The 23,148-nt window shown below is 44.3% G+C and overlaps 1 protein-coding gene across 3 annotated transcripts in view; it reads right to left on the bottom strand.

Annotated features, from left to right (window-relative positions):
- Positions 1-65: 65 nt before the first annotated feature.
- Positions 66-23,148, bottom strand: part of LOC1277055 (uncharacterized) — a 140,047-nt gene continuing 116,964 nt past the window's right edge. For 2 of the 3 annotated variants that reach the window (XM_061650382.1, XM_061650384.1), the window contains exons 10-18: positions 19,771-19,800; positions 7,844-8,035; positions 7,628-7,777; positions 7,329-7,564; positions 6,853-7,257; positions 4,903-5,317; positions 4,444-4,837; positions 4,162-4,375; positions 66-4,097 (exon numbers count right to left, since the gene is read on the bottom strand). In XM_061650382.1, coding sequence (XP_061506366.1) covers positions 3,992-4,097; positions 4,162-4,375; positions 4,444-4,837; positions 4,903-5,317; positions 6,853-7,257; positions 7,329-7,564; positions 7,628-7,777; positions 7,844-8,035; positions 19,771-19,800 — 2,142 coding nt within the window. In that variant the 3' untranslated portion in view covers positions 66-3,991. The remainder of the gene's footprint in view (positions 4,098-4,161; positions 4,376-4,443; positions 4,838-4,902; positions 5,318-6,852; positions 7,258-7,328; positions 7,565-7,627; positions 7,778-7,843; positions 8,036-19,770; positions 19,801-23,148) is intronic. The other variant, XM_061650385.1, reaches the window with a different exon arrangement.

Raw genomic sequence — 23,148 nt, 5'->3', positions numbered from 1 at the left:
CTTGTTTTATCTGTTTTCATTTCTGTTTTAGCTCGGTTTGTTTTTCTTTTTTATATGGAGGGTGGTGGTGCTCTTTTACTACATTAATCAAGCGCGCGATTGATTTTTGTTCTTCTACTAGTTTTGTAACTGGTTTATTTTTCTATTCTTTTTATTATAGAAAGAGAGAGAGAGCGAGAGAGAAAGAGAAAGAGGGAGTCTTTCGCTTGTTTTGCTATTTTACAACAATTGATAGTGTGAGAAATCTTGTACATCGTGAGCCTGATGCTCTTCTCCTGTTGTCTGTTTTTGTGAAGTGTGTATTTGTTCTACATGTTTGGCAAATTTGCAAATGGGATTAAATCGGTTCCTTGCTTCTCTATGAATTGTTAATATCAAAGATTCAGTTTTCTATTTATATATATTTTTTGGGTTTAGAAAAAGGAATCGAAACGTTCCACAAGAGCCTCATAAAGTGCTTGGAACGGGGTTTCTTCCACTTTAAAAATGTTTCAGATTTTAGTTTTGCTTTTTTCACTCACTCAGATAGTGACGCATTGCGAGCAGTTTGGAGGAAAACTCTTCTATCGTGGAGCAAAGAGAATGGGCAACTTTGTCTAATCTTTAATCGGTTCTCTTCTCTTTTCGTTCAACGTTTACTGCTAAGCTTTTCAAGGAAGGAAAACAGACACTGTTTCCGCTTCGTTCCTTTCCAACAAATTAACTACTAAACTCAGCAAAGGTAGTAAACAGCAGCGAAACAGCATTTCTTGCTTCAGTTTTAACAAGTGTACCTTTTCCTGTTTCGGTTTTTGCATTCTCTAACAGGTGTAAATGTGTCTGTGTGTTGTCGGGTTTCCTTTGTACGTTCGTCTCTGAACGGGGCTTTTACAACTTTCCTTTACATGCTACATTACGGGAAGGGGAAATAAAAACAACAACAAAAAACTACTCTTTTCTCTATTTCTTTTTCCTTCTTCTTTCTACCACAACTAGTTGGAATTAATTTTACTAACCTTAATGTTTCGTCCTTTTCACTGCTTTGCTTTTCACGTACCTCATACGTAGTGTACTGTAGCGAGTTAACAAATGCTTAAGCGAATTGCAACAATCTGAACCGAAACAGTCAAAATGATAGCGCTTAGTCAGTTGATTTGCTTTTGAGCTCCTCTCGTCCGTTTTTTTTTTTGTTTTTTGGCAGTTTTGGTTGTGTGATTTTAAATTTAACGTGTGTATAACGTTTTCACCATACATATGTTTGAGATGATTCGTTGGGGAGACGCTCAAACGCGTTAGTGGACAGTGCTGACGGTTAGCTGCGCGCACAACCCCAACACGCGGTACGGCAAGTACAACGGAAACAACCGCAATCGAGTGGTAAATCGTAGTCGAACGCATTTTGGCAGTTTTTGAGAGAGAGAGAGTGAAAGAGAGAGAGAGTGTGTTTGCGGGAAAGTGGGGTTCGTCGCTTGTTCGTGCGTAACGCATGTTACACTGCGTAACGCTTCCGCAATGATGTGATCTCCGTGACCGCACAGTTTTTTAAAGCAGATTGGCAGTACTTTTTTCAATTTTAAATCCGTAATTACAAAAAAGGGAGAATACGTATAACATGAAAATTGACCGTTACTAAGTAGGTTTCTCGCTTGTGTACTATAAAAAATATAACAAAAAGATAAAAAGATACACCAACTGTACATACCGTTCGTGTGTAGCGTCTCTTAGTAATTCCAGTAGTAATAAGGATTATTGTGATTGAAAAACTTATCATTTTCGTTACCAAAGTAAATAAAGTAAAAAGAATAAACGGTGTGCATTTATCACACCATTTCCGACCTTATATCCGTCCCTTATCACTCACTCACTTGTATATGTACAGCATCCGTTACACACCTGTGGTATTCCCACTTCCTTCCTACGATGGCGTTTGTAAGCCAATTTTGTTTTTTTGTTTGTTTAATAGCGATTAGTACTTTTTTTTGGTCCGTGGTTTAGTGTTTTTCGTTGTGAGACAGACACACACACACGCATACACACACACTCACCAAACCTTTGTTACCGTTAATCAAACTCTATTTTTCTCTTTCTACGGGGCGAGTGATCGTCGAGAGTCCTCATCGCCCCTTTTTAACAGATCTATTAATTGTGCAACTGCTTTTTTTATACTTCTGCTGTTACATAAATATTATTTGGAATGTTTTTGATCTTGAACGGGTTTTTGCATTAGCAAACTTTAAGTTTCTTCTAACACGAATAACCCCTTTTTCCTTCACAGAACAGAGGAGAAGGAGAAGTGTTTTTTGGTTTTCTGTTCTTCAGTTTTTTTCTAATCTGCGACTGCGTTAATTAGTTCCTATACTTTCTTTGTATTAATTTTGTTTTAAGTTTCAATATTTTAAAATTCCCTTCACTACCATCCACAATACCATCCAGAGTTCAGTATTTTCATCCTTTTGCTTTAAATTGTTTGATTTAATCATTTGTTTAATATTCTCTCTATCTCTCCCCATTCCTCTCTATTTAATTCTTTTCCAATTTCCTTTAACCTTCTCTCTCTTTCTCTTCTAACTTTTTTTTGTTGGAAGAAAAACACGGAAGTTACATTTTACCATTTCCAACCGCGCTGTGTAACATACAATTCGAATTTCAATTCAATTAATAATGAACAACGGTCCACATCATAATAACCTTTCGCCGAACGGGGATGCCCGCTGGCGGTCGTGTTTTTACACTTTCGTAACCAACTTTGTTTTTGCTAGATAAACTCTACCCATCTTTCCCACATCTCTTCGCTAATAATACTATTTCCCAGCTCCCTTTCCTTTTCTTTTGCTTCTCCCGTGTGACGAATCCTCCATAGAATTGAGGCATAAAGGTCCACGTCCCTTGCTTTTCTTTGTTTTTTTTTTGATAGTTTCGCTCTTTTAAAAGCTCTGCAAACGCTGCGTGTTTGTGTGTTGTTGATGGTAATAATAGATATATCGCTCTTATTAACACAAATATGGGAAATTCTCTGTGTTGTTTGGTAAACATAAGAGAGAAAAAGCAATTCATGTTTCAAAGTAAAAGCAGCGTCAAATAAAACGAATCATCATTCGCTTGCTCTCTTGCTTCACTTTTGATTTCTACTTTCTGACCTTTCTGGAAGGGTCTCTTTTAGCCTAACATCATCGACGATCATCTAACAGCACAACGCTTTACCCTCGCATTTCCACGACCAATTCAATTATCAACTTAATAGTATTGTAATAATTGTACTGGTTTCACTAGAAGTAATACTAAAACGTAGTACAGTAGTAGTAGCTTTGAATCGGACCTCCCTGGCCTAGAGAGATCACTTCTCCTTCTTCTATTCCCCCCTATCTTTCTCACATTATGATTTTGGCGCTCCCACTCTTACTCATTTTCTAATCTCATGCAGCGGAAGCTGCCCTTCTACAATCGATCGCTAGAGTAAAACGTCGTAAAATTAGAATGGCTAACAAGGTACCGAGAAGGAGGTCCTTCGTGGGAGGCCCCCACGCACCCAGTTTGCCTTATTTGTTCCTAGTGTTTGAGTGTGAATGTGATTTAGATTTTCGCGCTAACATGTTCGCTACTACAATATCGCTAAAGTGTAAGTGAAGTTTTTTATTTATCAGGGGGTAGTTTGCCCTTCGCTTAGTAGACTCTCTTAACTGCCTGCTCTCTTAGTTTTCCTCCTAGAGGGCGCTTTACCGCTCCATCGCCCTCGCCGCATGGAGAGTCGAGAGTAGAAAAGAAGCACACGAAACTTTGCCGCTATTATTGCTCAGTCCATCATGTTCCTGCTGCTGCTGCTGCTGCTCACTGGTTAGTGTCGTCGCCCGGTTGGCGCTCGTTTGGCATGCTGTTGCTGTCGTGCGTCGTTCGTCGCCTTGCGTGCTCGCTGGGAAGACAATTCTGTACGGTTTCGGCCTGGCGCTGGTCGATGACGCGGTCAGACCGTGGTGACGCGGTCAATCTCCACGTACCGTACAGAATTGTCGCTTTGTCAGCAAATCACCTCCTTGTCCTCGAACACGGCCGTATCCATCGAGCTGAGCGATTTGAGGCGCGTCTGCAGCACGCTCGTCCGCCGGCAGTTGCGTTTGATTTTTCTGAAGGTAGTAGCACATTAATTGAATGTTTTGATGAAGATGCTTTACATTATCATTGCCATACCTGTACAGATAGCCGAACAATCCGCAGCAGAGCACCAGCAGCAGGACGCTCAGCCCTGCCAGCAGCTCGGCCGGCAGACGCAACAGTGCCGAACAGTGCGTAAACGCTTCGTCCTCACCCGACGGGCACTGCTCGATGCCGTCGCACCAGATGGAAGCGTTGACGCACGCGTTCAGATCCGGACAAAGATACGGACACTCCTCTTGCACTAGAGCTAAAAGAAACAACATTTGTTAACACTCGCCTTGAACCGCACCTTTGGTGCGCCCCATTCACGCTCACCAAAACTTGCCGACGGACGTTTCGTCAGCTCGAGCCAGCTGAACGCATAGTGGCCACCCTCGTCCGGGTTGAGAAACTCGACCGAAACGACGCGCGATGCTTCCGCCCCGAAGAAGGGGTGCTTACGGCCCCAGCCGGCACTGAACACCTCCACCACGTGCCGGTGTTTGGTCTCCTCGGGCAGTGGACAGGCCGTTACCGAGATGCCCTCACCGTTCGTAATGATGACGCGCGATTTTGTGTAGCAGCGGATCGGCGTTACCGCACTGAAGCTGGCATTGTACGCGAGCGGTGTTGCTGGGTTAAACTTGCGCAGAAACAGCCCTTTGAGGCGGATGTAGAGATACCGATCGTACGATGGCTCTATCAACCAGGGTCGATTGCGACACTCAATCTGTGAAAGATGTATTTATAAGTGTGTTACACTCAAATGCTCACTCTATGACTCAATACACTTACATCGCCCGACGAGAGTGTCACCACACCGGTGATGGCGTTCTTGCGCCGCACGTCCTTGCACATCATCGGACCCTTCACGAACTCGTACGACGCCTCGAAGCTGAGCGTGTCCGGATCGTCCTCGTTGGTCATGTTGGCGGCGGTGAAGTGGATCTCCACCTCCCGCCCGGTGGACGTGAACACGATCGGCAGGTAGGAGTTGTTGGTCGAGTTGCAGATGCAGCCGCGCGGGAACAGGATCGACTCGTGCCAGGGACGCTCGAAGATCTCGACCCGTGCCGTACTGTCGCCGAAGCAGTACGAGCGGCCCGTGTCCGGATCGACGCGCGAATCGCACGTACGGTTGCCGGTCATTGCACGGTTGATTTCGATCCGCACCCGTTCACCGCGCTGGGCCTCGAAGCGATAGATGCAGCTGAAAGTAAAAAAGGCGCTATTTTAGTGCCAAGATCTTCGCGCTATACAAATTCTGGTAAGGAGTAAGGCGCGTTTGTTAGTTGGTTTAGGACGGGAATGAAAAAGATAGCAGTTTCCGGTCCGATGTTGGTTCTAAATCAATTCCACGATTGCTTTGGGTTTGGAACCAGTTCCAGAGCCGGTATTGGTTCAGGGGCAGTTCCACAATCGATATAAGTCCAGTATCAATTCTAGGAATAGCTCTAGGACTAGTATCAGGATTGATATGGGTCCACGACTGGTATAAAGTCACGATCAGTTGCAAAAGCAGTATTGGTTCAGGATCAGTTCCAAGACCGGTATTGGTTAAGAACTAGTACCAGGACTGATATGCGTTCAAGACTAGTTTCAGGGCCGGTATGGGATCAGTATCAGTACTTGTACAGGTATGGGTACGGGATCAGATTTAGGACTATTATAGGTTTGGGTTCAGTTCTATTATCGGTTTGAGTTTTGTTTCGGTTCCCACACCAGTATGGTTCCAAAACTAAAATGGATTCAAGACTATTTCTAGGACATGTATGGGGTCAGTATCAGCTTCAGAATCGATATGGGTTCGTGATCTATTCCAGGAGTGGTATAGTTTCAGGAGCAGTTTTAGGACCGGTACTTGGTCAGGCCTTGGTTTCAAGACTGGTATTGGTTAAGAACCAGTGCCAGGATTGTTATCGGTTTAGGACCTACTATAGTACCTGTTTTGAATCGGGATAGGTTTCAGGATAGATAAGGATTTTAGTATCGGGTATATGATCTAGTATCAATTCAAGTAACGGTATGGGTTTGGGCTTACTTCCAGAACCAGTATGGGTTTAGGATCAGATCCCAAATCGGTATTGGTTAAGGATCCAAGGCTGATACTCGTACAAGGTCAGTTCCAAAATCGTTATGGGATCAGGGTCGGTTCCAGAACCGGTTTGGGTTCAGTATCAATTCCAACTCCAGTATGAATGTTTGGAATGTGGTATGGATTGGCAACTAGTTCCAGAAATGGCATGTGTTCAGAATTAGTTCCAGGACTGATTTCGGATTATAAACAGCTCTGGGACAATAGCTGGTTTGGGGTCAGTTAGTATCTCAGTATTGAGTCAGGATCGCTTCCAGGATCGGATTAGGTTCAGTATCAGTTCCAGTTCCGGTATGACTTCGAGATCTCTTCCAAATCCGATAAGGGGTAGGAATCGATTTATGGACTGGTATAAAGTCAGGATTAGTTCCAGGACCGATATTGGATATTGGTTCCAGGCTCTGGACCAGGATCGGGATTGGGATTTAGGACGTATAGGATCATTTGCAGGGCCAATATGACTTCAGGACCTGTATAGGTGCAGGATCAATTCCAGGACCGACAACATTCCCAAAACGGGTATAGGTTTAGGATCAAATTCACTTTCAGTACTGTGTTCAGAATCAGTCTCTCCTGATGTGTGCCGTGTATTGCAGGGGTACTTAGGAAATCAGTTTTAAAACCTCAGAATCAGTGGGAAGAATACTCACTGCAGGTGTTTGGCACCGCCCCGTCCAAACAGGAAGATGTTCCGCACACTCCGTACCGGGTGCGGTCCTTTCCGCTCCATCTGGCTGCTGGCAAAGCGCCGGTGGCACTCATTCTCCCCACCGATCGCCGTCCCGTCCTGCAGCAGATCGACAAACTCGTACCGCAGCGCAAACTGGAGCGGCCGCAGCACAGTCGAGTCGGACGTCTTCAGCTCGAGCGTCACAAAGTCACTGCTGGAGACGTAACTCTCCGACAGGGTGCAGGGCCGCGAGCTGCTCATATTAAGTATGCCGTGGTCGCACGACCGAGGCACCGAACCGCGACAGTACCGAGCGATGATGTTGGTCGTGTTGGCACCGAACCGTACGCTGCTCCGCTGCGTTCCATCCTTCTCGGTGGTGAGACTGTGTGAGAGTGTTATTTGAGGAGTTGAATTCTTCTGAACATGTGAAAACCATCGACCGAAACCACCTACCAGCTGACATCCTTACAGTTGGGCACCTCGCGCAGCGGCCCGTCCCAGATGCGCAGCATGCCGCTGCAGTCCTCCTTCGTCTGGTACTGGAGCATCTGCTCCTCGGTAGCGCCGAACTCGGGCGCCAGCTCGAACTTCAGCACCGAGATCCACACCTTGAAGCGGGTCGGCGAGGTGGACAGGGCGCCCGATCGGCGCGGTATGTTGATCGCATCGATTGCGCGTGCCTCCGTGCCCTGGCGAAGAGTGGAAGGCATTAAAGAGTTGATGGTGATGAGATTTCCCAATGTCTCACTTACTTGCAGATGGTACAGGCAGGTTGTGTTGGGCGCTAGCGAGTGTAGCGGATTCTGCAGCACCCCGTGACCGGTGCCTCGCAGCCAGAACTCGCAGATACGCTTGCTTTTCGCGTACGTCGGTGTCTGGATGTCGACGAAGCGTACCGACACCTGGAAAGGCAGTGGAGCGAAGGTAAAGTTGGGACATACAGAGAAACAAGGACTTTGAACACTTACCTCAAGCTGAAAGCCGTGCAGCGAGTGGCCGCTGGTTTGCGGCGTGTTGAACGTACCGTACGGCGAGGTGGTAAACTCGACCAGCAGCTCCGGACCGCTCGAGATGGCCTGCGGGATTGCCTGGCCGCCGCCGCATATCTTCAGTATGATCGGATCGCGCGTCGTATACCCATCGTACACGGTTATGTAGTCCTGTGTGTGAAGAGTGCGTAATGTACCGAAACAGGCCAAGCAAGCCCCGCGTTAGAAAATTACTGGCTGAGATTCGACGACGAACTCACGGCGCGCCAATCTCTACTCTAAACTAGTTTGACAGGAGTCGCGCTTACGAACGTGATAGAAAAGTAGTGAGAGAGAGCGAGAGAGCGAGAGCGAGCAAGAGATGGCATAGCTTACGAGAGTGAATGAGAGTGAGAAAAAAGGAGAGAGAAAGAGAGCTAAACGCTATCGTTCTAAGTGCTTTAGTAAAAAAGGTGGACTGACGGAAACACTACCAACCGCAATATCGAAAACATCTAATGAACGTAGAAAAGAAGACTAGCTCTTCGTGACTCTAGTGGGGAAGGAAGGTACCGGGACTGGCTAGCAATTAACCCAAAAATCAAACACATTGCATTAGGGTAGAGTGGAGAGGGGTTTGATTGAGTGCAGGAACGCTATTACACTATTATCTACAGAACCAAGTAGGCACGGGTGGTAGCAGAATTCACTGGAACGAATGTAATTTTGGATCCTAGTAGGCATTCTTTATCTCCAATTCTCTTCAGTTGGCCAATTCCAATGTGCTTTTCAATTCGTTTCAATTCCAACTTTCCTCCCTTACCGCATTGAGTAAACTGAAACACAATTCTATTGATCTTTGCAGACATCTTCAAACTCCAGTACTCTTCACGAAGCTTAAACACTACAGAGCAGAGAACAGTAAAGGTGCGAAAAGGAGCCTAGCCACAACTAAGCACATTACATTAAGACAGATATTGTAAAGGAGGACAATTGTGGTAAGTAACTATCATGCATCCTGTCAACGTTACAATTCGATTGTGCTTCGGCTCATTGGAATGTACATATTTCCGACAGAAGACAGCCGGCTGAAGATACAACTCCCCGTTTCTCCGTAGTGTACGCACAAACCTTTGCCCCCTTCGGTTGTCTGTCGTTTCGATTATTTATCCTTAAAAGGGGGATCCGTCGTTTCCGTACCGTGTGACATGTGGTCGCCATTTGTGTTCGGTTAATTAACAGGCGAGCAATAGAATACAATACAATTAATTGGCGAGTAAGAAGGGTCGATAGATCCGGGACCAAGAGCATGGCAATAGAGGTAGGGTTCAGGAGCTTCAATGTGGCGTTTGAACTTTGTGTCCCTCCTGTTCGATTATCGGACACTGGCAACAGTGCTTTAGGTTGTTCAAAGATCAAAGCACCTTTGCCAGCTGGTTGAAGAGTTGGACACACATACACTCCCCATTTGCCTGTAGCAAGTTGTTGAGTGCCTGGTGCTTGGAGTATTTGCTCTCCACATTGCTCACCGTGCATGCAGCATCGTGCCAACGTTTGTGGTGGACTCGGGACTCTGCTGGTGCTATTGATTGCTTGATGCATCCATATAAATCTATTCCTGGAAATGATAAAGCGTCCCTTTACCCGACGTGAAACACGTTCGCCATCCGTCATCCGTGGCTCCGGGTCGAGCGATGATAGCTGAAGGCCGTAGGCCGAAGCTTGAATTTATTGCCATTATTTACGATCCCTCGAGTGTGTGTGTGGCCCGCGAGAAAATGTCCCGCAATGTCCCAAAAGGGCCCCGACCACCAGCGACAGTTGGGAAGAGCACACCCTGGGGAGTTGGTGTGGATTGACGCTGGAGGAATCTATCGTCAAAAGTTATATTGATGCCCGAGATAACGCTGTGTTGTGATGCGAATGTGTGGTCGCGAATTCACTCACTCTGGCTCTGGCTGACAGGATATAATGAAAAGCTGATAATAACTAATAAAAACTGCTCTTTCTGGAAGGTTCTGGGGAGTGCACCGAGAGCGTGCCCTGAATTTCGACGCCTTTTTTGGACGTTGGTGAAGCTTGGCAAGGTGAGGTTGAGATGGAATTTTTTATCGATTGATTCCATTCATCCCCTGAGGATGGTGGTGTTGATTTTTACAATGTTCTTGCAGCATCAACCCAACACTCCAAGATTTGCAGCGAGGCACAAGTTGACAAAGCTAAGGGAAGCAAGGGAACTTGCAACACAACCATCCAAGCAGCTCACTCGGGGCGCTGACAGACGGTGTCATTTCCACTTTATTGTCGCGGTCATAACCTGACAGCCTGAAGAGCTCTCTCTTTCTCTCTCTTTCTGCTCCCTGACAACACCAAAGTACAAAAGCAGAGTCGGTCAATGGAATCACACTTTACTGTTGCGTTCCCCTGCACTACGACGCTACAAAGAATCAGCCCAGCACCAACAGCGCCTTCTCCTGTTTGCTGGCTGTGAAGTGATATCAAAATCCCCCATTTTTAGGTGGCGATTTAGTCTCAACCCCATCCCCTACTCTGCTCGTAAAAACTCTTTAACACTGGCAGACGTGGAAGGATTGCTTTTACAAAAGCAGCTCACCACATTCACTGGAAATCGGTTTTCAATGCGATCGTAAAAAGGAGAAACCTGAAAGCGTGGAAGAGTCTTCTGGTTAGGGTTGCGGTGGCGGGATGCTTCTGTGATGACGCGCTTTACAATTCGCGCTTTTTACAATGATGTGGTACAATTAAGCTCATCATCATTTGAGGTCCAAAGGGTTTTACAAACTGTCTTTTCCGAAAAGTCCCCATTTGATTCGCCAGCAAGAATGGAGTTCTGAGTAAAAGCGATACCGCGGTAATGAAGCTCTCGTCGCATTAGCTTCCTAGAGACACAGCGGTTGCGAATCCTGCCTCGGTGGGGTAATATGCAAAGTTTGGTTGGTGGATTAATGCTGTGGAGCGACGAGCGACATCTTTCAAGCGGCTTTAATGAACCGCGTCCGCGCGAGCTGTCAAACCATAACAGAGTAGGCTCTGCCTGTTTGACAAAACATGGGCCTCTTTCGTGTTCCGTTCCTCTAGGCTATATTTCCCTTCTAACACTAGCTCAAGAGGCGATAGACAGAGCGCGACATGACTCTCTTGTGTGCGTGTGTGTGGGGAACGCAACGCTCTTAGGAGTAGGTTGAACAGTGCCACCTTCTCCCGTCAGTGTTGTTGTTCTCGGGTGGAGTACGAAGCAGCAGCAGCAGCAGCACCAGTGAATTTACAATTTTAATGAGCATTATGTCACACGCGCCCGCTTCCAGCCGCTAGATGTGTTGTCACCGTTGGGGGAGTCCGTGGTGGTTTGAACCGTCGTGGTTGGGAAAAGTGGTTGAAGCAGAGTTTTTTTTCTTCTCCTTCTATGCTTTGCGCTCCAACGACACTCCACAGCACTACAATGTTGCCAGCAAATAACTACACGCAAGTGTTGAATGTATCCCCCCACACTCGTTGGCTCGTCGTCGGGCGGAAAGGGCACAGTAGTGTGAGGAAAATCTTGTTTCACGTTTCATTAATTTACGCTTCATTTGATTGACATTGAAAGAGAGGTGACGGCTTGCACAGGCAAAGGAGGCGATGGTGGCAGTGTGTGTTTCTAGGAACTTCAAAGATTAGTTGAAATTGTTGGGAGAAGTCCTGTCGGAGATGGGTTAGAATGATTTGTTCTGAAATGTGTTTGTTGTTGGTGCGAGTAATTGATTTTGAAGTTGGGTTCTTTTTAGAGGTACCAAAACAGACTTTTCCCTCTCTCGCTCTGTTTAAGATTGATTGCGGGAAGTCTCGAGGGAATACAAAACCCTTTTTGTGCATTTTTGATTTCAGAATAGTCATCTTACCTGATTAATATATTCCAATATTCAACTCATTCTGAAGAACTGGACGACTTCAATTCGCGACTAGTTCAGAGAAGATGGTTGTTGCCTAATGCTCCAAAACCAAAAAGATGTTGCCAACATTACATAGGGTTATAGACTGAAAGTATCTAGTAGTATCAGGGAAAATATATAGCTGCTGATACCAATATGTTAACACTGTCATCCCAATTCCAATATCCAGTTGTTGGAACCTACCACGAACCAATGAGTCCGACGCCCCTCCTGTCAGAACTACGGGCGGAGGGTGAATCAATTCGAAAAGCTGTCGACATAATTAAAATTAAATCTAGCTGCATCATCAATTTTGATGACTCCCTGCCGGGATTTAAGCCTATTGCAAAACTATTTCAATCTTCGTTGTCTAAAATAGGCCCCCACCCTTCCCATGCCGCCCCACAACGCCCTTATCTGATTCTAGATTATTTGCTTCATTAAAATAAGGATCAAATTGGATTGGCGAAACGTGTGTTTTTGAGGTTGTGGTGGGGTGTGTGTGTGTGGGAAAGATTAACTGCTGCCCCAACTCCTACCACAATCTAAGTAGATGAACAGCGGACACAAAAAAGCACCAACAACAAAGCCCAGAAAAATACACCCCAAAAAACAAGAAGGAACCCCTCTCTTGGGACGCCACCTCACACGGGAAGGGGGGGGGGGGGGGGGGGCACACAGCGAGACAAACTTTGTTGGGCGACCTGCATAAATTATCCCGTATCATTCGAAAGTTCGAAAGCGAGGCCGGAGTGACAGCGGGACCCCGGGACTCCGGCCAGTTGAAGCGGGCCTGCAAGTGTGATAGGGGTTTGGTTTTCGCAACAAATAGACCACCCGGCCCTCCCGTTCCTAACGTGTAACTTGGTCTAAGTACTGCTTAGAGTTTGATATCGGTTCGAGGCGTTCCCTTTTTTTTTGGTAGTCGTTTTTTGGGTTTGGAGTTTTTACACCAACCAACCAAGCAGCTTCAATTGGAAAGCGTATAAAACTGAAATTAGCTCTTAAAACCTCCACCAACAGAGAGAGAGAGAGAGCGTGAGAGGGTGGGAAGTGCGTGTTAGAGGACTGCTCCTTTTGGGTTTCCGCGCCCAGGAGACAAGTGATATAGCAAATATGAAAGAATTTAATAAGAGGAAGAGCGTGGTAAGGGAAGAGAATACCCCCCGGTTCCAACGAAATTAAAGCCGAAGCTCAAACACAAACAGAAGAATTCACATCTGGTGATCCGCTTGTGCTTTTTTGGCGTTCCTTCCGATGCGTCTTCGGAGTTCCATGTTCTTCTTTCCCCCTTTTTTTTTTTACTAATCCTGCCACCAGTCGAAATGTGCAGAAAAAGAGAGTGTGTGAGAGAGAGAGGGAATGGCAAGCCAAACGAGGAGAGAAAAGATCAACAAGCTCCGACGGGGAAGCGTGCGGAGGAGTGGCTAACGAAAGGAATGAATGGGAAATCGCTTCAATTTCCCTCGAGACAAAGTACCGCACAGATTCTTTTTTTCGTATTTCGGTTGGGTGTGGGTTCGGCTGTCGGAGGCAGCGACAGGAGGTGAAAAATTCACATAATCAGAAAAGCAAACGCAACGAAGTGTTGCTGAAGTTAGGTGGAGAAAAAGGCAGACCAGTTAGATTTTGCGTTTTTTTTTTGTTTGGTTTTTGGGTTGAAGGTTTGGGTTTGTCTTTTTCAGCGTTGGGATGGGACTTTCTTTACATTTACCCAGCCACACATAGGGTCGTTGGTGCATATATATGTATTTTTAGATCAGCGCACGCAAGTGTTGTCGCCAACGTTGAACAATTGCTCATCAACGCTGTGTCGTTGGTGTGCCGAAGGAAAAAATCTATTCTGGGAAAAGTGAGGAGCTACGTCAGCGGCGTTGATTTTGCGTTTCATTCGCATTCAAATCTAAACTTTTTAATTCTAAATACAGCCTGCTCCCGAGTTACGCGGTTTGGGCGTTCCTGAGAATTCTGAGTAACTTGAATATCCGCGTAAGTCGAATTTCGCGGTTTTTATTTGCCAAAATACAATTGATTGAGTGATTACTCAATCTCAATTTTTTATTTAATTTTGTACTTTTATTCACTTTATCACTTATTTGATACGATTTGTGCCAAACATTCCGATTATTTTGGCTTTTAAGTGGATTAAATTTATTAACAAAAATGCTATTTATACTGCATTGGACAGTTCTTGAAGTAAAGTATATTGATTTGACGTTCGATTTGTCAAATTTAGAAAACCGCGTATCTTCGAATCCGAGTAAGTCGAGAATCCGCGTAACTCGGGAACAGACTGTATGTTAAATATGGCATTTTCATTGTAAAATGAAAATATAGAGTTTCGCACAATTTATCTATTTGTTCCCGTAATTGTTTGAGCTGGTCTCACGATTTATTCGTCGTATCTGATAGGTTTTTGGTTCGTTTCCACGATTTATTGGTATCGTACAATTGGAAATTTAACTTAACAACATGCCCGTCATGGGTTCGTAGGACCCATCCTGCCTGACTGACTATGACTGACTATCCTGCTATGGGGGGGGAATCAATTTGTCACTGAAAGCCAAGCCCACAAGTGGGCACAGGCAGGCCTTGATCGACATCGGTTGTTGAGCCAAAGAAGAAGAAGAAGACAATTGGAAATTAATACAAGTAAACTAAAAAAATGTGAAAATGCCCATCAAATCGTGGTAACTTACCAAAAAAAATATAGGAAGTAACCATTTTTTTTCGGGAAACAACCAAAAAACCTTGGGGGAAACCCTGTAAGCCTTATGTTAAATGCTACTTGTAGCAATTTAGGATTTAGGATTAGTTTCCTAAGCAGCCAAACACTAAGTCCTAAGCTCTGGTTTAATGTTAGAAGCATTTAACACTTTTTGCTTCATACACTTCCAATAAATTAAACCCTCTAGCTCCATCGAACAATTATTGAAAAACTTTAAACCCAATCGCTCGGGATTAACATCTCGTAAAGTTGGATCGTTTCCCATCGGCTTAACTTGCTCCATTAAAATTGGTGCTCCATTTAGTAGAGGTACGGTGTGTAGGTACAGAAATCAAATTACGGGTTCACTGGGACCCCTGAATCATTACGTTTTCCGACCCGTTTCTTGAGATTTACGCGTGTATCGTAGCATTCTTGCGATTCACGTACGCTACGCTTGATCTGCTCTTCGCCTTATCTTAGCAAAACGTAGCAGCAACAAAGCGCATTCGGCCGCCGATCACGAACTTCGAACGCCGCCTGATTACTTCGGTGAGTAACGCACCGCCTCCTGGTCCTTCTCACCTGCTAGGGGCGCGGGGAAATGAAAATGAATAATGTATGAAAATGTATCACCCCGTTGTTGCCAGCCAGTTTGCGTTCGTTGCTCTTACGGACAAGTCGTGTATGCCTGTTCTCACCGAATCTCTTCAACGCACGCCGGTAACGCCGGTACCGGGTTGAAGATGGATGGGTTCGTACCAGACTTGCTTCTCCTGCAGCTTTTCCCATGGATCAACCGATTTGAGCTGATTAAATTAAATGAGCTGTTGTTCGTAACCGGGGGGAGGGAAAGGGGTGGGTACATAAAACAGAGCATTGAGGGGTAGAGCAGCGTATGGAGCGCCTAAATCCCTTTCTGGAACGGTGGCAGCCAATTTACTGCGAGGAGCGCGGACCTCCGTGATTGAGAAGGATTCCGACAGGGGGCGCCTTACGTATGGTTCAAGGTGGGATCGTTCTCGTAGTGATTAATGCCACGCTCAAGAGGGGATTGGGTTTTTTTGTTACGCCGGTTTGGTTACTATTCCACACAGTCGGTCTGCGTTTCGACCGTTCTCAATTATTTCTTAATAAAGTGTGCGGGTGTGTTGGGTTTAATTTTATGTTACTAGCATTGGTTGTGGTGAGAGTGAGGGAACTGCTGTTGCACGCATACAGCTGAAGCAATAGTAGTATCCCGAAAACCACAACCATCCAGCAACTGTCGGTGGTCCATAGTGTCTGAAGGGACAGCATATTATAATGGCACAAATCCAGGAAATGGATTTTCCCGGATTTTCCTGGAAGAAGGAAAAAACTGTTTCGAAGAAGTGGACTTAAAAGTAGCTCCATCTAACCACAATTGAGAATAGTCCAATTCTAAGGATTATGGTTTCGCAACAGATTCCTATACGAAGCGGGGGCAGATGTAAGAGATGGGTCCAAATTCTTACGCTTCTAAAGGTTCAAGATGGTGCAATTAATTTGATTAAGAACGCCAATGGTACGCATTTTTCGGATGTTATTCTACGGATAGTGGAAAGCGGCTAGCAGAGAGGCTTATTTTGCTCTTCTTTTCCGATCGAAATAAATCTTTTTAATCGAGCCTATGGCCGAACATTATGGCCCATTTCGATCGATCCCTTTTTGGGCTGCATGGATACCTACGGGAAGCCCCGTATCGGTCCTAAGCAACCAGGGTTCGGGTCAAGGTTACTGCAAAGTTACAGACCAATGGAACATAATCGATAGACGATGTAACATTTGAAGCGAAATTTGATGTTTTTTTCAGTTTTTAACCTTTTATTGATCCTTGGAATTTTATTAAGACGATCAAGATATTATTACGGGCATATACAGGGATCAGTATCAGTCAGGGTTGAAGGTTTATGTTAAGAGTCAATTGGTTATGGTAACCTAAAAGGAAGTTATAACCTACGACTGTAACTTGGAAGTCATTATGTGTACGCAAATCAACAAATAGACATTCAGAGTGGTAAAGGAATAGCATTTTGAGATGCTTTTAATATCTCAATGTGTCAAAAACGGTGACTAATTGCTTTTTATACATTTTTGCCGCGAGAGGGAGCTAATAAGCTTGTAGTAAGCTTACATTGTTAATATACGACCCAAAAGTGAATCGCGACTTTAAAAATAGGATCTCAGTATTAGAGCAATGTGGAGCAAACACCCAACATACGATTACATCAAACGAAAGGGTCATAGTGAAACTCTTTTTTATTGTAATTTAATTTTTCCATCTCCTGCATAATTTACGAATCTCCAAAGAATGTTTACATCAAGCCCCACAGCCTGGCTACTCAAACATTCTTGAAGCCCGCCGGGAATGTTAATGAAATAATTTTCATTTGCGAAATGTGTGTGTGTGTGTGTGTGTTGCCCCTTGCACAAGACTGCAGGCACAACAACATTGCTGTGCTTTAATTCAATTTAATTCTTTGCCGGAACGAACGGAACGTTGAACCGCAACACACACACACAGGGCGGGGTGTGAGGTTTCATCTTTCTGCTGCATCGCACACAAGTCTCTGGTGGATGGTTCACCCTGGCGCAGTGAAAAATGAGTTCCTCTTACCTTGGACGCGTCTCCCCGTAGGATGCAGGAGAGATCCCTATCGGTGCAGGGTGGTGCGTATTAACATCGTGTGCTCGTGTAGCTGCACTGCAACAACGGCAGCGGCGTTAGATAAGATAAGACCCGACACGTTCGCCCGTCACCATTATTCCCTTGTCTCCCAGTACACGGGAGGAGGGAGATGTGAGAGAAGGATACTTAGACAACTCACGGTATATTGTCTGCACGGCCGTTTACCTCCGTATTGAAGGAGGTGGCGGAATAAGAGGAAAAAGACAGGAGGAATAAAAAACGAACGCAAAGATAAGAGAATTGCACGCACATGAGGAGGAGGAGCAGGAACAGGCAGTCACTCCGACAGTTTGGTGAAGAGCCGAAGATAGACGAGGCAAAAGAAAGAAAGCAAAAAGAACCCAAAGACGAGTGTTTCCCCTTCCTACCGGTGGTAGAGAGGGTCTATTGGGAAATTGAACATGACAGCTTACGAGGACGACAACGGCTCGGTCGCGACTCAGAGAGTCTCGCGGTGCGTCCGGTTATGCCGCGAGAGGGAGCTGCTGCTATAGAGCGTTTGTCAAAGAGGGTGTGGGAAGTGTTCCTTCCTCACATTCTGCTGCTGTTGCTGCAAGGTTTTTGTTAGCGCGGTGAGATTACAAAACCACTCCGCCGTTGTCGTCGCCGCCGCTGCCATTGCTTTACTGGCGGACGATTTAACGTTTTCGCTCACACCGAGAACCTGCGACGTGTTTTACCGCGCACTTTATTTATACCGTTCGCTTGTGCTGCCTGTGCCCGGAATATGCGATGTACAGATATGCGTTGAGTTGGGAATGCGGTTGGCGGTGGTGTGTGGTAGTGGTGGTATCAAAGCCATCAACTGCTTCAAAACGATGGTGCACTTGGCAAAAGGTTGATTTATGCGCGTTTGTCAAAACCAAAGCAAAAAAAGAAAGAAAGAAAGATGAAGCATCCAACATCATGCCTCAAACGACGAACCATTTTTCTTGTTGCTAGAGATAGAGATACACAAGCACCCGGAGCTTGGCCACCGCCGTCAAGGTACAAGTGCACAGGAACGTATGATGAAATGTAAAATAAATTAGCCTTCATCAGCATTCCCGACGAATACGGTGCGGCGCACTCTGGTAAAAAAGACGTACATGGTGATTTTTTAATTTTCATAACCATCTCCACAAACTGTCCGTCCCAAGAGCCGTGAGCGCCATAAGCGTTCGGGCACTGTACGCGTCTACCTGCGTACGATCTATATGAGAAGACAAAGAACACCGGCGAGCTTGTGCTGTAAAACGGGAGCAATTAAGAAAAATGGAACGTACTTTGACTGGATTTGATGGGTTTTCGTGGTGTAGTACTTCACAGGTAGTGAAGAAAACAATTCCTTCTGTTGTGTTAGCACTTTATGGTAAATATTTGTGTAAGAAGATAGCGTTGGCTATGGTTAAAACCGACCAACAATCTAATCAAACTATCTTTTATGTATGATGGTAATGTAAATCAGTCTAAACTACTGGGAACTTTTTTTTTGTTAATTTTGGGAATGGACTTTTGGTGCCGTGACCAGGAGTTTATGATCGAGCCTTTAAACTGCTCGATACAAGCAAACTCGCTATATATGGAACAGCATGCTGTAATCTATGTTAACGGTATTGTAAATCAGTTTAGAGTATTGGAGACTTTTTCCTGTAAATCTTGGGAATGGATTTTTGGTGCCGTGACCAGGAGTTTATGATTGAGCCTTTAAACTGCTCGATACAGCCAAATTCGCTATACATGGAACAGCATGCTCTAATCTATGTTGTCTATTACAACTTCTGACTAGATTCTATTCGCATTCTCGAATGTAATTGAATAATTCTAAGGATATACATCTAACATAAAGGGATTTATGAGTTTGGAACATCGGGATCAATCAGTTATTTACGCCAATCGTGTTGTTGTTCACATCGCAGTGGTTTCAATTTCCATTTAAATTGATTTTGCTCCCAACTCACAAACGAAAGCAACCATGGGGAAAATTTTGCAAAATTGGATGGTGAAATGAAAGTGCATTTAATACGTAAGAAAAATGGTAACTTTTAGCAAAAGGTTCTAACGATCAAAGAGTCATACACAGTAACGCCAACTAGTGATGTGAACGATACAAGCTAAGTTTTTGGCAAGCTTTAGCAACTAGTGGGACAGCGAAATATCTAACAAGCCGCCAGCACTAAACTGGTGTTCATAGTAAAAATTGAAGTTTTGAAGTGGAACAAGGCAGATAATGGAAGTGAAAATTCACCGATAGTGTGATGGTGAAGGAAAATTTAGTTTTCAGCAATAGATTGCAAGATGTAAAATCAAGGTGAGACAGCGTGGCAGAATTGCAGTCTGCATTAAGGAGAAAGATTGGCAAGCCTTAAAATGCTTTTTTTCCTTCAAGAAAACAAACAGAAAAAAGGTGGAATAAAAGATTAAGCTAAACAGAAAGCAGCTTCTAGGCAGGAAAAAAACGGAGAAAACAAAAGCAACACAGCAAGTGAAGGTAGAAAAGAAGAAAAGGGTAGAACATTAAAAAAAGCGTTTCGCAGTCTTCGAGAACTGTTTGTGAAGTACTGCGAAAACAGAAAAACACACACACTCAAACACACATTACCGTTGATTTCCACTTCGGATTCGTGCTGTCCTGTTTGGCGGTGTTGGGCATGTTGCGCAAAGCAGTGACGCAATTACCGCGTCAAAACCGCGGCGGGTTTTTTTGTTTGTGTGGCGGCGTCACAGGTGTGTTGCATTATTTTGATTGCAAGTTACCAGTGGCGGTGGTGATGGTGATGATGATGATGATGATTGTTTTATTTTTTGGCGTTCGGTTTCGAAAGAGAATGATAATATGTAAGTACAAAAAAGTACACAAAGAGAAAAAAGAGAGAACGAGAAAGAGAGAAAGATAGGTAAAGAAAAACATAAAAACAGAGCCAAAACGACGCAGACAATGAAAACGATCAAAACACGGATGTGGGACCGAACTAAACAACGCAAGGGAAAATAGGTAAAACGGTCTAAAGATACAAAGACATCGCACACACAGCATCGCTACGGAGGAGCGCTGGCAGTAGCAGCGGTAGCAGCAGCAACAGCGGCGTGAATGTTGTCGCAAAGTAGCTACATATGTGAGGCCGCTTTTGTGTTATACTATTTCTTGATTGTGAGTTTATGTACGCTTTTGTGGAGGATATTACGAGAGAGGGTTTGAGGGCTCTAAACCAAATGCACCAAATGGAATGCCAATTTGTAGGGTTGGAGACGAGCAGATTTTTCATATAAAAACTATACCATTTAAACAATTGGAACGAATCGGTCTTGGATACATATTATTACAAGAAGCATAATTACATACAATTTACACAGCGCTCATGTTACAGAACCTTAATGGTGAGGTTGTGTAAGAAAAAAGGTAATAAATTTATACACGAAACATTTAACAAATTTACTGCCCGTTTTTTTCGCAAAATGGTTCCGATCTGTTAAGAATGTTTAAATTTAAGCAACTCATCGTAGCGAAGGAATCAAATTCATCTCTTATCTATACACTTGTAAACGAAACTCACTACTACACACACGCGCGCGCCTTGATACGTTTGAAACTCTAATGTAGAAACGCGATACGAAGTGTATGTGAAGAAACAATGAACATGTGATCCTTGAAAGTGTTTTGAGTGTAAATGTAAGAGTAGTGCATTTGTATGTTGTATTGGCAGACGATTCCGATAGAAAAAGCTGCTTAAGCCTCTATTATTCTTTTATTAAGCTATTGTGTAATGCTGTTTGCATACTTTAGGGCGAATTGCAGCGCCAGCACATGCAAAAGGAGTAATTACTTAGCTCAATGTTTTAAAACAATCACGCTTTGGAGCATTTTTTTGCAACTTTTTCTACTGTAAGATGTGTTGACGAGGTGGTGTTTATTGTGGTGTTCAGGGATGGAAATAATATTTTAGGATATTATTGAAGAAAAGAAGAAAAAACAACAAAAACTGAAGCTTCAAAAACGGAACGCTTATTATCCTGTTTACTGCGGTGTTTCGCACAACTGTCATGCCCTTTTTCTGTGCCCGCGCTGTCTGTCGTTTGGTATTACAAATGTCAGGATAAGTAATAAAATACAGTGCCTTCGGATTCAGAGTGGAAAAAAATGGGAGCAAGTTTGAGTAAATGCTAAGAAAAAACTTTTTTCCCCCATCCCCCATTCTTGGGAGCATCGAAACGTTATATCAAACGCGTGGCGAACAGTACAATTGTTCCGTGCTGCAACACTAAAGCCGTAAATTTAACGACCAGCAAGCAAAACTTTTGTTGCGCACTGGTGTGTTTTTTCTCTCTCTTTTCTGTTCGGCACTGCTTCGGAGCTTGTTACCCTTATTTTATTGTTGTTTTTTTTTCAAAATAAGTAGTAAAAAATCAGTTGACTTGACACTTGGGTGGTCTTGGGAAGTGGGAGGATAATATTGATATTTTAAGAGGTTTTTGTTTAGGGCACTGTTTTTCACCCTCTGCAATGGCAGGAGAAAGTTGGCAGAAGAAATAAATCCATCAAGGATAACATTTCACGCTTACTCCGTGCCAGGCGGTAGCGTTGGTCAATAGTTTAAGGAAAAGAAAACACTTTAAATGATGCTTCAAGAATCAAATTCGATTGAAAATTATCGAAGAGATTAAGATTATGTTTCGATAAAGAGGTTAGCTAAACTTATTTGCCTTGACCAATTCATTTAATTCATTTAATTTCTTCGGTATTTCGGGTCCTTTGCTTTGCTTTTTTCATTGTTTTTTAGCTAAATATTTAGATAAGATGTATTCATTTGTTTAAAATATGTTCAAACAAATGATTTTTTTGTTATTGTGTCGGATTTATCCCAAAGAAACTGCAAAGACTACCATCAAATACGTCTGTCGCTGACGATGAATCATGTATCTTTACCAATCCTTTTCTAAGTGCGCCGAAGCTCATAAACAATGATATAAAAATGCAAACAAAGAGAGTGATAAGCTCTTGGGGATGTGAAAAAGCTTCCAATCGTCTTGAGCATCGGAGGGTTCGATAATAATTTCAAACTTTACGTGTACTGAACCCGATGCTCCTCCTAACCAGGGACAGTGTAATGAGGAATTTTGCTTCGTTCGTATAACGTTGTTCTCACGGGAGGGAGTAACTTTTTCCCATTTAGAAACCAATATCCAGCGTGCCTGCTGGTCTTCCCCAAAAGCCACAACAAAGTAGTAGTGTAAGATGCAGCAAGCAGCATGTTGTTTTATTGTCCTTTAGGCCCTCCTGCTGGTGGGGACTCGTTTGATGGGAGTTTGATGCCATTCCGGCCACTAACGGAAGCTGCCGCTCAGCTGCAGGTAATGGACAGCAGGAAGGGTAGTATATGAGCTGTGGGGTCGTTACACGTCTCCCCCTTCAGGGCACGTTTCAAGCTGCATTCTGTACCGGAGCGCTTTAAATATTCATGGCATATATCATAATCTTTCAATCCGTTCACCCATTTGGGAGGGGCGGTGGTCCGGTTCTCCGGTAGCATAAAGAACGATGCACACACACGGTGGCACTGGGTTGAGCTTTTCTCGTAAGGAAACCGGTGTGCTATGCAACATGCGGAATAATAAATTTATGTCACTACCAGTGCACATCTCGTGCGCCTGGTTCGTTTGCCCCGTTTCCTTACCACCAACACCACCACCAGGGGGAGATGGTGTGTGCATGGATAATGACGGTGCCGATCCCTTTACAAATTCCACACAAGCGGATAAATATTGATATCTACATAAACACATACATCTACCATGGGCAGTGGGTAGACTTTTATGTTGTGCCTTCGTTCTTGCCCCGTTATTGCCCTAAACTTGCTCGGGTTTATTTTTTCGTGCACGGCTGCAGGGTTGACGGTGCAACTGGTTTAACGAGCTGGCGAATAAAACCCACCCGGTTTCGAAATCGGTCGAGAAATAATTTATCGCCCGTTGAAAAACCTAC

Source organism: Anopheles gambiae, chromosome 2 (genome assembly GCF_943734735.2).
Source record: "Anopheles gambiae chromosome 2, idAnoGambNW_F1_1, whole genome shotgun sequence".
In the NCBI taxonomy this organism is placed as follows: domain Eukaryota; kingdom Metazoa; phylum Arthropoda; class Insecta; order Diptera; family Culicidae; genus Anopheles; species Anopheles gambiae.
The sequence above is the reverse complement of the archived record's forward strand: the minus strand, read 5'-3'. Positions and strand labels throughout refer to the sequence as shown.